Source organism: Meles meles, chromosome 5 (assembly GCF_922984935.1).
Source record: "Meles meles chromosome 5, mMelMel3.1 paternal haplotype, whole genome shotgun sequence".
Classification (NCBI taxonomy): domain Eukaryota; kingdom Metazoa; phylum Chordata; class Mammalia; order Carnivora; family Mustelidae; genus Meles; species Meles meles.
Window position 1 is genome coordinate 114,439,606 of NC_060070.1, and position 13,151 is coordinate 114,452,756.

Here is a 13,151-nt window from a genome sequence, read left to right on the forward strand (position 1 = left end):
TTTTCGAAACCCTACCACGTCTAAAAATGTCTTCATTCTCCTCTTGTTTGAAAGTTTAGCTAAGTATAAAATTCTAGGTTGGAAATCTCTTTTCTTCAGAATTTTGAAAATATTGTTCCATCATCTTTTGGTTTGTCACATTGCTATTGAGAATTCCAAAGTCATTTTGATTGTTGACTCTTTAGGTGGCCCTTTTCCCCTTTCAGGAATCTTATAGAATCTTCTCTTTGTTTCTAGTGTTCTGATGGCACATAATTATGTACCTTGGGTCTCTGAGTATTCATTGGGCCATTTTAATCTGGGAAACATATGCTTCACTTCTGGGAAATTTTCTTATTTTGTTAATGATTTTCTCCTATTTTCTGTATTCTTGCTTTCTGGAACTTTTGTCATTCAGATAGTGGATCGTAATCACTGGTTCTCTTAATTTTTAGGTTTTTTTCTCCTTTTTTCCATTTCTGTCTGTCTTCTGTACTTTCTATTGTACTTATTTCTCCAACTGTAATCCCTTTTTGAGCTTTTAGCTTTTCTTGTTTCTCCTTTTTTACCTTTTCCTCTGTCTTCCTCCTTTCTTTCCTCCTTGTTTTCCTCCTTACCTTTGATCCCTTCTCCTTTTCTTTTAAAATCCAAATGCTTGTTTTCTGAGTGTTCTTCTATCACAGTAACATTTTCTTGTTTCATGAACTACAGTATCTTTTCTCTAAGAACAATATTGATAGGCATTTAAGTTTTTCTTTTTCCTACAAGTTTTTTTTGTGTGTGTGTGTTTGTTTTGGTCCCTAACTTGCATGGTAGAAGCTTTCTTCCAGCGTCTGATAGTCCTCAGTTGTATATACGTGACTGAAAGTAAATTAATTAGAATTTCTGAGAGCATAGTTGGGACTTGTCTCTTTGACCTTTACATAGGATGATGTTGGTGAGCCATTTGCTAAGGAATTTCTGAAGTCAGTTGTCTGTAGATCTTTTTTTTTTTTTTTAAGATTTTATTTATTTATTTGACAGAAAGAGAGAGATCACAAGTAGGCAGACAGGCAGGCGGGGGTGGGGGGGGGGGAGGAAGCAGTCCCTGCTGAGCAGAGAGCCCAATGTAGGGCTCGATCCCAGGACCCTGAGATCATGATCTGAGCAGAAGGCAGAGGCTTAAACCCACTGAGCCACTCATGCACCCCTCTATTATAATAGACCCATATAATATCTATTAGAGATGTATTGGGCTGGTCAGATTCCATGTGTCAAGAAATGAGAAGAATCTCAGATTTTATTCTATATATTGTTGAAAATAATTCTTCATGCTTTCTCATGTTTCTGTACATCTTGAAAGCAGAGACACTAAAGGACTTCTGTTCCAGACTAACTTTTTAAGGATGTTTGTATTAGTGAAGATCTTTGGAAGATATAGATAGTGTCTTTGGATCAGAAGCTAGATTTGGTTACTGTACAATAAACACAATGTCTCCCTCTAGTTCAAAAAATTAGACAGGTTTTCATATAGCCTCTTATAAAAGATTAAGGTTTCCTAAGCTTAGAGGTCCTCAGCTGTGACCTAAAACCCACTGTATGTGTAGCAGCCACCTGGGCTTGCCTCTGTATCACCCCCATGGAACTTGGGTGAATAAGGACAAGGGGAACTAACTGATGTGATTGAGCATGCAGTTTATGCTGCTTGCTGTGCTATAAGTAACATACTGACCCAGGAGTCTCCTGTCTTCTCCCAGCACCCATGAAACTGTGGCAGGCTAGCTTATTAGCTTATAAGTAGAATAAAATCTTAGATTCCTTACACTTCCTGAAATGCCAGAGAAGATGTTTTCTATTTCCTTCCTGGAGAGTAAAAATCTAACTTCCAGCCTCTGGAAACCCAGTAGAGAAGGAGTGTTTCTGAGTGTTCAGTATGCATTTCTGAGCATTCAGTATGCCTGTGTTCATATACTCACGCTTTCAGTTTTGCCACATGACTTTTCAGTTCAGAGGGCCTTTGTTTTATCTTCTTCATGGAATAAACCTTTAGGCTTCTATGAAGGTGAACAAGGGGCAGGAACCTAATGGCATATAGTTGATGAGAGGACATACAAATCGTTCTGTTCTTTGCTGAAAGGTCACCTGCTCAACTAAGCATTGCCTGACTTTCTTTTTAAAACTGCCAACTTTCTTACCCTCTTTTCTCTTTACTTCATAGAACTTATTACCTTGAAACATAGTGTATCATTTACTTACTGTTTTTATTCTTTATCCCCCCTCCCATTAGAGTGTAAACTCCATTAGGCCAGAGATTGTTATTTCTTTATTTTGCTGTATGCCCCCAATACCTAGAAAATGACTGGTAAGGCACATACTAGATACTCAGTCAACAAATATTGCTGGATATTGTTGATTGGGTGAGTAAATGAATGATTAGGAGGAGCTTGCATATCTTTTGTCCTTTGCTCCTGATTTGAAAATAAAGAGTCATTGGCTCATCTTTTTAAAAGCTTTAAGTGTTGATGTTAAGTGAGGATATAGGTAATTTTCTCAGAAGATTAATTACTATCATTCCAGAGCAATTTAGAATAATGTATTTTGTACACAGTTTCTTACTCCTTTGTTAGAGTCCCTTTTAGGGGATTTCTAATGACAGTGTTCCTTTTTTCTGTTAGAGTATATCTAGCCCTCTCACTCAATAAATGTTGGATATAGTTTATTGGTAGAGTCAAGTTGACTAAAAAATAATTTAAAAGGGATGGGCTGTGAGATAGGAACAAAAAAAATGTGATGTCCAGGTAGCCAAATGAAGAAGTATTTCAAGAGTGAGAGTATGTGTAACTATTTCTGATGCTGATTCTAAGTCAAGTAAGATGAGATCTGAGAATTGACTGTTGTATTTAGCAAAGTAGAAGACAATAGCGGTGTTACTAAGAGCAGTTAAGTGGGCCAAAATCTATTTAACATATGAATTAATTATTGTTGTGTAAGAACTTAAATTTAATTTAAAACAAACATTATGTCATAGTTTCTGTGGGTCTGGATCCAGAAGTTGTTAGCAGCTTTCCACTGGATCAGGGTCTCTCAAGAGGTCTGTTCTTTCTCCTGTATTCACACAGATTAACCATGGGACTTTGTTGGAGGAATTGTACAGGGATGTGATAGCAGGAAGTGAGACTTACTGGGAGCTATCTGGGAGACTGGTTCTCACAAAAAGGGGCTAAAGGCAGAATGAGGAGATGAATTGGGAGATGATGAATATCAAAGAATCTTTTGAGGAGTTTTGCCAGAAAAGGGAGCAGAGAAATAGGGAATTTGTCCAGGTGTATCTGTAGGTAGATGTAGTAATGGAGCTTAAAGAATTTCCCTGATTATTTTCTCATGAAATAAGAACCAGGGCTCTCAGTTGAGACAGGAGAACAGAAAATAATTTACAAAATAGTCATCTAGAATTGTGGAGAAAAAATGGGTTTGGAAAATATAGTATGATTGCTAAGCAGCATTGAAGGTCTATTCGAGATTAGTGATCATGAATTAAAGTATAGTCAGAAGAGTTGTGTATTTTTCTCCAGCTACATTCAGCGTGTGGTTACAAATACGTATGTGGATACAAGGGCAGGAAGTTAGATTTTTAAAGGTTGAGATTTATCTAGGCAGCTATGAGTGATAATGATGAAGTATGAAATTTAAGATGGGTAAGGAGGAAAGGGAGATCTTGAGAGAAAGTACAGGGATCAGAAAAAAGGAGTGTAGGATTCATGGAACCTACTAAATGGGGTTAAAAGATTGTTGAACTTGTGGTATTAGAGAGAATAAGCTGGATAGAGGATGTTGATTGAACTTTAAATTAAAGAGGGATTGCAGTCACTTGTAATGTAAAAATCGAGGGAATGATCATAGGAATGAGGAGCCAAGGAGGGCTAAAAGGCAAGAACACTTAAGGAGAGGAGAACGAGAACTCAGTAAGTGTGATGGCTAGAGTAGTTTTGGAGAAAGTGACCTTAAATTAGGAAATAAAGCCTTCAAGAAATGAAGGCTTTCAAAAGGGTTTGTAGTGACTGCAAATATGAATGAGACGGTGAATGATACTGTCCAAGAGGTGCAAAGCTGGCAGTAGGGGTAGCTTTAGAAAGGAGAGACCAAGAATGTCTGAAAGCTTTAGTAAGGAACAAAGAAGCTCCAAGTTCAGTAGTAGTAGGAGTGTAGAAGGCCCCACCTGAGAGGTCTACACTGGAGTGGCACCCTTGGGAAATCAGTAGCAAAAACTTGTGCTTTTTGAGGCAGCAGATTCTAATTTCACATTACATGGGTGCTGTAAAAAAAAAAAAAAAAAAAAAAATCTACTTTCCTTTGAGGAAAATTTCTTCCCCTTCTTGGCTCTTCTCTGAAATATCACAGAAGTTTGATCTACTTCAGATTGGATTTCTTTCTACTTGGTTTCCTTTGAGATATTTGAAAACTGTCTCAGACTTAGCAAAAATTTTATGTGTGTACCAATAACATTTTTTCCCTGAACCATTTCGAAGTAATTTGCCAACATGATGCTCCATCATCCCCACATTACTTCAGTATCTATTTCCTCCAAACAATAACATTCTCTCCTATGTAACCCCAATAAAATCAAGAAATTAATGTTGATACATTGCTACCAACTATCCTTAACCCATTCAAGTTTTGCTAGTTGTCCCAATAAAGTCATTTATTTATTTTAATTTTAATTGTGTTATGTTAGTCACCATACAATACATCATTAGTTTTTTTTTTCCATTTTATGTATTTTTTTCAGCGTAACAGTATTCATTGTTTTTGCACAACACCCAGTGCTCCATGCAAAACGTGCCCTCCCTATTACCCACCACCTGTTCCCCCAACCTCCCACCCCTGACCCTTCAAAACCCTCAGGTTGTTTTTCAGAGTCCATAGTCTCTTATGGAACATCATTAGTTTTTGATGTAGTATTCCAACATTCATTGTTTACGTATAACATCCAGTGCTCCATGCAATAGGTGCCCTCCTTAATACCCACCAGCAGGCTTACCCATCCCCCCACTTCCCTCCCCTCTAAAACCCTCAAGTTTGTTTCTCAGAGTCTACAGTCTCTCATGGTTTGTCTCCCGCTCCAGTCCCCCCCCCCCTCTTTACTTTCCTTTTCCTTCTCCTAACGTTCTCCACGTTATTCCTTATGTTCCACCAGTAAGTGAAACCATATGATAATTCACTCTCTTTGCTTGACTTATTTCACTCAGCATAATCTCCTCCATTCCCATCCATGTTGATGCAAAAGTTGGGTATTCATTGTTCCTGGTGGCTGAGTAATATTCCTTGGTATATATGGACCACATCATCTTTATCCATTCGTCTGTTGAAGGGCATCTTGGCTCTTTCCAGTTTGGCTATTGTGGACATTGCTGTTCTGAACATTGGGGTACATATGACCCTTCTTTTCTGCTACATCTGTATCTTTGGGGTAAATACCCAATAGTGCAATTGCTGGGCCATAGGGTAGCTCTATTTTTAATTTCCAATAAAGTCATTTATAGAAAAATGATCCAGTTCAGAATCGAGGATGATAATTAATTGTTATGTCTCTTTAGTCTGCTTCATTTTGGAACAGTTCCTCAGTCTGTTTTTGACTTCTGTGACCCTGAAACTGGTAAAGACTATAATCCTATTAATGTGTAGAATGTCCTTTAGTTTGCATTGCTCTCTGATTTTTCTCATGATTAGATTCAGGTTATGTGTCTTTGACAAGAGTATCTTCGAAATGATACTTAATGTTCGTCTCATTATATCCTAGTAGGTGGTACATGATTTGTCACATTACTAATGATGTTAACTTAGATCATTTGATTACGTCTCCTCAGACTGCTCCACTGTAAACTTACTCTTTTATACCTTCAAAAGGTCTGTTTTTTTTCATTCATTCATATATACATCCCATACAGACTTAAGAATTTCTATATTATTAATGGATATTAATATACTACTATCATAATTTATTTTGATGCTCCGTTCATCCCCAAAATGACCAGGGGTAGCCTCTTCAATCTAGCTTCCATGTCCTTTTGAAGTGTCCCCTCATTCTTTTAGCACTTCTTTACTTTCTGGTATGAAAAGATGATCCAGACTTCTTTTGCCCTATCTGTGCCCCAGCCCTGGAGTCATGAATTTCTCCAAAAGCTCTGGTTCCTTTAATGAAAAAGAGTATTATGAAACCAATATTTGAAGCTGTGTTGCTCTCAGGCCCTGTGAGTGGACGGAGCTAGTGAGTACATGTATGTACACACACATATATTTACATATGCATATACAAATTTACACCTGTCTTTATCTAAATATATACTGCAAATACCATGAGTTCACATCAGTATTTCTAATTTCAGTCTGTTACAGGATTCATTTTACATTTATATCTACTTTCCATATTTGTACATCCTTTCTCTGAAAGATTTTAGTGAGAAACCTGACTCTCATTATCCTTACTATATTTTCTTATTTGAGTGATCTGTCATAGGTGCCAGTCTCTTGTCACTGCTCTCTCCCTCAGGATCCTCTCCTTACACCTCGTGGGCATCAGCATCTCATGCCAGGTCACTTGTCTCTGTGGATACTCTTCCGATACCCACTTTAACGTACTAAGTCTTTGTGCTAAGAGTTCCTACTGTAGGGATGTTGGCCTCACCTTACTTTGCCTCCATGAGAGTGTATCAGGTTGCCACTGCCCACACCCACCCACCCTTACCACCATTCATCCTTTTTGGACTCCTAGCCTTGTCTCTGGCTGCCTGTCTGCAAGGACACCCTCCTCACCTAATTTGGGCTCCAGCACCCCCCCACCTGTAACCTTATGTGTTCTCCCACATGGTTGCCCTTTTCATCTTGCTTGGGCTCCCAGTACCTCACCCTAAGTCAGCCCTCCACCAGAATTGCCCTCTTCATCCTACACAGGCTCTGACATCAGGTAACTACTCCATATGGACACCTACTTATTCCGTTTAGACTCTGGCATCCCCCTCTGTGCTCCCTGCTCTGCAGAGATGCCCACCTTATTTAAATGTTTAAATTCCTCCTTGTTGTAATGACCTGATACCATCAACCTGAAGGAGGTAAACCAATCTTTGTAAGTAAAGGGCACAGTCTTCCACAAGACTGAGCTCACTTTAGAAATAAGGTCAGGGGCGCCTGGGTGGCTCAGTGGGTTAAAACCTCTGCCTTCGGCCCAGGTCATGATCCTGGGGTTCCGGGATCGAGCCCCACATCGGGCTCTCTGCTCGGCAGCGAGGCTGCTTCACCCCTCTCACTCTGCCTGCCTCTCTGCCTACTTGTCATCTCTCTGTCAAATAAATAAATAAAATCTTTAAAAAAAAAAAGAAAAAATAGAAATAAGGTCACACTTCAGGGGTCCACAAGCTACCCACATTTCTGATTAGATGGCTACAAATTCAGGGTTATTACCCCTTCAGGTTTGATAAGTCACTAGAACAACACCCAGAACTCAGGAAAGCACTCAACTTAATTATGGTTTTATCATAACAAAGGGATACATAATAGAGCCAGCCAAAAGAAAAGAAACATAGGCAAAGGGCAAAGTCTGGGGAGTCCCATAGTTGTGAAGCTTCTATTGTTCTCTCCCCAAGGAGTCAGGATGTATTACCCTCCCAGAAAGTTTGCGTGTGACAGTATGTGAAATGTTGCCAATCAGGAAAGCTTACCTGATTGAATCATTGCTCAATCTCCAGACCCCTTTCCCCTCACTGGAGTTTGGGTTCACATGATGTGTCTCAAGCCCCACCTTTCTAGTCACATAGTTGGTCTTTTGTGGCCAGCCCCTATCCTGAGTCATCTCTTCACCATAAACTCTCTGGGCCCAAAATGAGTAAACTCCTCTACCACCACGACCACCACCAGCAGCACCAACCCCTGAGCCTTAGGTGTTCTTCCATGTGGTTGCCTGTCCTGGGAAATTCTAAGGATTTGGAGGCCACTTCCAAGGAATTGGGACAAAAGCCAAACAAATTCTTTATTCCAAGGTATTAGAGGTTACCACTCAGCAACCAGGACAGTGGCCAATCAAATGCTTTATTATGCATCTTTGGAAAACTAAATTGCTTCCTTCTGGGAGTACAGATCAATTATTCCTCATAGAATATCTACCTTGAGGGGCACCCGGGTGACTCAGTTGGTTAAGCATCTGCTTTCAGCTCAGGTCATGATCTCAGGGTCCTGGGATTGGTCACGCTCCCTGCTCAGCCGGGAGTCTGCTTCTCCTTCTGCTCCTCCCTACCCCACCCCCCCATCCCCAGATTGTGCTCTCTCTCTCTCTCAAATAGATAAGTAAAATCTTAAAAAAAAAAAAAAAAACTACCTTGAGATTTCCTAATGTACCTTTTCAGATTAAAATAAATTATATAATAGTTTTATAGTGGTTATCATGTACTTCTTTTTTATATAGAAATTGTTAAACTTTCAGAAATGTTCTAATACTGCTATAGAAAATGATAACAGCACTGGAGCAATATAATCAAACTTAAGGTATTTAAAAGTATTAATTTACTTCTATTATATTTTTCCTTTTTACCTGTCAGTTACATATCTTATTTGTTTTAGGTATGACTTTAGCCTTTCCAGCTTCAGTTCATGATTCTCTGATTTGCAGTAAAACATTTCAAATTCTGTATAAAAATGAGGAGGTTGTTTTAAATGATGTCATGATCTTCAAAGTTAAAATGTTGTTGGATGAAAAAAAGGTAAACATCTCTTCATATATATTTAGATAAATATTTTTTGTAGAGCCTCCAGGCATGTTTCTAACTTTAAGTATTCAGAAAACCTTATACTGTAATTTCTCTTCAGATTGAAGAAACCCTTGAAGAAATGAATTTTTTGTTATCCTTGGATCTACACTTCACAGATGGAGATTATTCGTAAGTAGGCTATTCAGACAATTAAAAATCTTTAGTTTCGGGGTGCCTGGGTGGCTCAGTGGGTTAAAGCCTCTGTCTTCCGCTCAGGGTCCTGGGATCGAGCCCCACATTGGGCTCTCTGCTCAGCAGGGAGCCTGCTTCCTCCTCTCTCTGCCTGTTTCTCTGCCTGGTTGTTATCTCTGTCAAATAAATATATAAAATCGTTAAAAAAAAACTTTAGTTTCTCATAACTGCTACCTATTCTCCATTTTCTAGTTAGAATTTAGCCTCTCCCTGAACTACTTCTGTCTAATCATGGAGACTCATGAGAGTAGTTAGAGCTACTCTTTTGTACCCATGTCAATTCCATGAGCCCCAGGTAGCACATCAGACAAGTTGAAGAAATAAATAATTTCCTAGACTCTAGAAACTCCACTGTTTTTATAATGCCACTACTATGAGACATTTAAATATAACAGAACTCTCTTTCACTGTATCACTGACCATCTTTCTTATGGCATAAGTGATGCCATCTTTAGGCAGGACTCTTAATATTTAGAGAGTTTTCAATACTGATGACCCTATACCTTGCAGTTGTTTGTAGTTTGTTAATTCCTAGAGCCCTTGAGGAAATTTTAGGACTGGCTACTCTGAACTTGCTCACACATCTGAACATGCAGTCATATATTTTAGGGACACACTGTGCTTGTGTTCATTTAAAATAAGAATCAGAGATTTGTTTAATAATTTTATTTTTGTAGGGTTTTTTCCCCTCATTTTAAATGTACTTATAGAAGTACTTCTTGAAAATTATACATAAATTTAGATAACACTTGTAGGATAAATGACTAAGCAGTTACCTTTTGAAAGGTCTACTTGAGATATCCTCTTTACTACCATGGAGGAATAAGAATTTTTTTATGTGGTAGCACTGCTCTTCTGTAAAACTTGTTGATTACAAAGAATTCCTTAAGGGATTAAATTTTAAACCAAATCAAAATTTTGTAAATGAAGTAAGCTGAAATGAGTTAGTAGTTTGTTAACTGTGGGTACTTAAAATATATATATGGGTTAAAATATATATACACATGCACACAAATACACTTTGGAAATCATTCTCATAAAAGTTGTTTTAATTTTTTATATGTATAAATCTAATAACAGACTAAATATCTGTAATCAAATATCTACCTTACTTACCTTATCTGCTTGCTTACTTTCAAGCAGCACTTAAAAACAAAATTTTATACGATGAAAAATAATTTTAACTATCTTTTTGGGATTTATTACTATAGGATTTGACCTATGTTACACTACAGCCTTAGAATGAACAGTATTCCCTATGGAATAAAATTTAGTGAAAAACAGAAGTAATTCCTAATCAAAAAAGATGCATTTTATAGGGGCATTAGTGAAAAAACAGTCCATATTATGGACTGGTAGAAAACTAAAGGTAAAATGTGATTATTTTCTTATTACTAGATTTCAAATTTTTGTCTAATGCAAATGTAATGCTTTAAAAATTATTCTCATTTTAAGTTTTAAAAAACTAAATAAGTAACTAAGTGTTTTGATAATTTAAACTACTCTACAAAATATTAGCCTTTACTAAATACGCCATACTTACATGCAGATTGTGTTGCTTTCTCTAGGGCAGATGATCTGAACACCTTGCAACTAATAAGTAGCCGAACATTGAAGCTGCACTTTAGCCTCCATAGAGGCCTTCATCATCACGTTAATGTTATGTTTGATTATTTCCACCTTTCTGTGGTGTCGGTGACAGTCCATGCATCATTGGTTGCACTGCACCAGCCACTAATAAGGTAAATTTAACCAATACTCTGGTCCTTATTAATGTAATATTTTTTATTTTATAATGTAAATGTATACTTTGATAAAGATAATTGAAGTAATAAGGAATTTCTATATTTATAATTATTAAATGCTTCCATTTTATACTAGAGTAATAAAATAACATCTTAGAGCATGGGAACATTAGATTGGTAACTCTTTTAATACAGAAATATAGAACAATCTTTGTCAAATAAACTGACCAAGAAAAATAGTGCAGTGTGGAAATATACATATAGCATTGTTTAGACTGTACCTGTGTTTTTAAGCAATGCTGTACAGTGTTCATACTCTGAAAAAGTATTTTCATTTTTTCTGTTTCTTTGTCTCATCTGGATCACATAAAATTTTCTTAAATCTGTGCTATACAATAATTCTTGTTTTCTAAGTCATTAATCAATTTTGTGGCTCTTTACTAATAAAGTTTTTAAAGTATAACCTGTACCATTTGAGCTTAAAGGAACCTAATATTCTAATTATAATAAATACATTCAGATAGTTATTTTTCTGCCCACTTCCATAGGGAAATGGATTGTTTTTCATTGTATAAGAATATGTTTCAGGCTCTTAAGTTTTTTACAATACAACATCATCCTTTTGTGGTATGGGCAACAGATGGACACTTTCAAAATCAGTAACTTAAATGAAAAGACTCCAAATTAATTTGATTTCTGAACTGTCTACAGTTTCTGTCAATTCGGATTCCAACAACTGGTACTTCAGGGTTATAATGTTAACCTGATTGATCAGAAAAACTAAGTAGGTAATTCTGTATAATTACCCTGAGAATATATAGAAGACCAATACAAATTAACATAATGTCCACAAGTAACAGCTTCCCATGGCGTGTATCCTTACATTGTTTTACCTCTTCCATTGTGTTGTCCCGTGGTTGCCTCGAGAGCACAGGGCCAGGAAGAAGTCTTTCCCTTTCCCCTAATGACTTGCTTTGCTTTCCTTACTCTATAGTTAGATCTGTAACTGGTTGTTGTGCTCTTTGTCTTACCTCTTAAACCTTCGAGAGCTTGTTCTCTCAGTTGCTATAACTTTTGTACAGGACAGTGTTCCTGTTACATAATTTTATTATAAACTTTAAAAAACTTTAGATGTTGATTGAATAAATTAATATGTAATAACATGATAATTGAATGAAACTTCTTTAATAAGAAAGTGACTTTTTGAAATTAAACTTTCAAATAAGTAGTATACAATATTACTTTTTTTAAAATTACATGTTAGGTTTTTAATGCTAAAAGTTTATTGATAAAATACATTTCTTTAGTTTTCTGAATCTCCTGTTGTAGTTTCAGTAAGAATCCTAACTAAAATATTTGAACCGTTCCTTTTTCTTTGTAACTCTTCATTTTCTTTCTGTATAATGCTTAGTTTCTCTTCTGAGAAATGTACAAACAATTCATAGAGGTTAGCTCAGTTATTCATGTTGCTTTCTAAGGCCTGGACTAGAGTTAGTGATATTTACATCACTAATCCTAGTGAGTTAAATGTGTGCTTCCTCTTGCAATGCAGCAGTTTTTGCCACAGACTAATAGGAGAAAGAGGCAGCTCATCTCCTAGAGACCGTCTACTGGAAGAAGACATTTTTGGCTCAGACTTAGAAGCCAAGAGGATTAACTGTTGGCTCTGGTTAGTGACTGGGAAAGACACTGAGGTGCTGCAGCAGCTGAGGTTGCTGTGCCTTACCCAGCTGCCACGGGCCTTCGTATCCCCTCTCTTGCGGCTAGAACCTCGCCATGAAAGAAGCAGCATTTCTCCCTGCCTTTTTCCTTGCCTGTAAATGAGAGGTTGGAGAAGGGAAGCAAGGAAAGGGTAAAGAAGAGCTTTATGCTGTGCATGCTGGTAGAGGGGTCATGTTAAGGGTAACATTCCTCACTATGCTTTGACAAAGTTTTTCCTGAAGTTTCATTATAGACGGACTTTTTCCCCCTCTAAACAAAATGAGACAATATTTTACAATCTCATCTTTTTAAGTGTTATTTTTATTAAAACAATTTCTATGATTAACCCAACTACAGACCTTAAATCAATTATTTATAATAAGTGGAACCCCACAGAAGATTTCTTTGTTTTTTTACATAACCTATTTTTACATTTGAACTTTTTAAAGTATAACTTTTATGACTCAATTCTGAAAAACACATTGTAGTAAGTGTAATTTACCGTTGACTTGCACCTCCCTTCTTTGCTGGGATATGGATATTTAATATTTGCAAAGCAAATTGATTTTGCAAATGAAGACCGCTTTCTGCTTATGGCAAAGTTGATTCACTTTTCTGTCTTTTCCCTTTTGCCGAACTGCCAAATTGTCCACATGCTTTGGCCTACTTATAATTAGCCAATACTTTATCTCAAAATTGTATATGATTTTAAACATTCAAGCAGAATATGCTTATTGTATAGAATTTATAGTATATTAAA

General features: G+C 36.9%; 1 protein-coding gene across 8 annotated transcripts in view; it reads left to right on the plus strand.

The window, feature by feature from the left end:
- FAM135A (family with sequence similarity 135 member A) overlaps positions 1-13,151 on the plus strand; it is a 126,532-nt gene that overhangs the window by 35,534 nt on the left and 77,847 nt on the right. For 7 of the 8 annotated variants that reach the window (XM_046005145.1, XM_046005146.1, XM_046005150.1 and 4 more), the window contains exons 5-7: positions 8,566-8,705; positions 8,812-8,882; positions 10,514-10,687. In XM_046005145.1, the coding sequence (XP_045861101.1) occupies positions 8,566-8,705; positions 8,812-8,882; positions 10,514-10,687 (385 nt within the window). The remainder of the gene's footprint in view (positions 1-8,565; positions 8,706-8,811; positions 8,883-10,513; positions 10,688-13,151) is intronic. The other variant, XM_046005147.1, reaches the window with a different exon arrangement.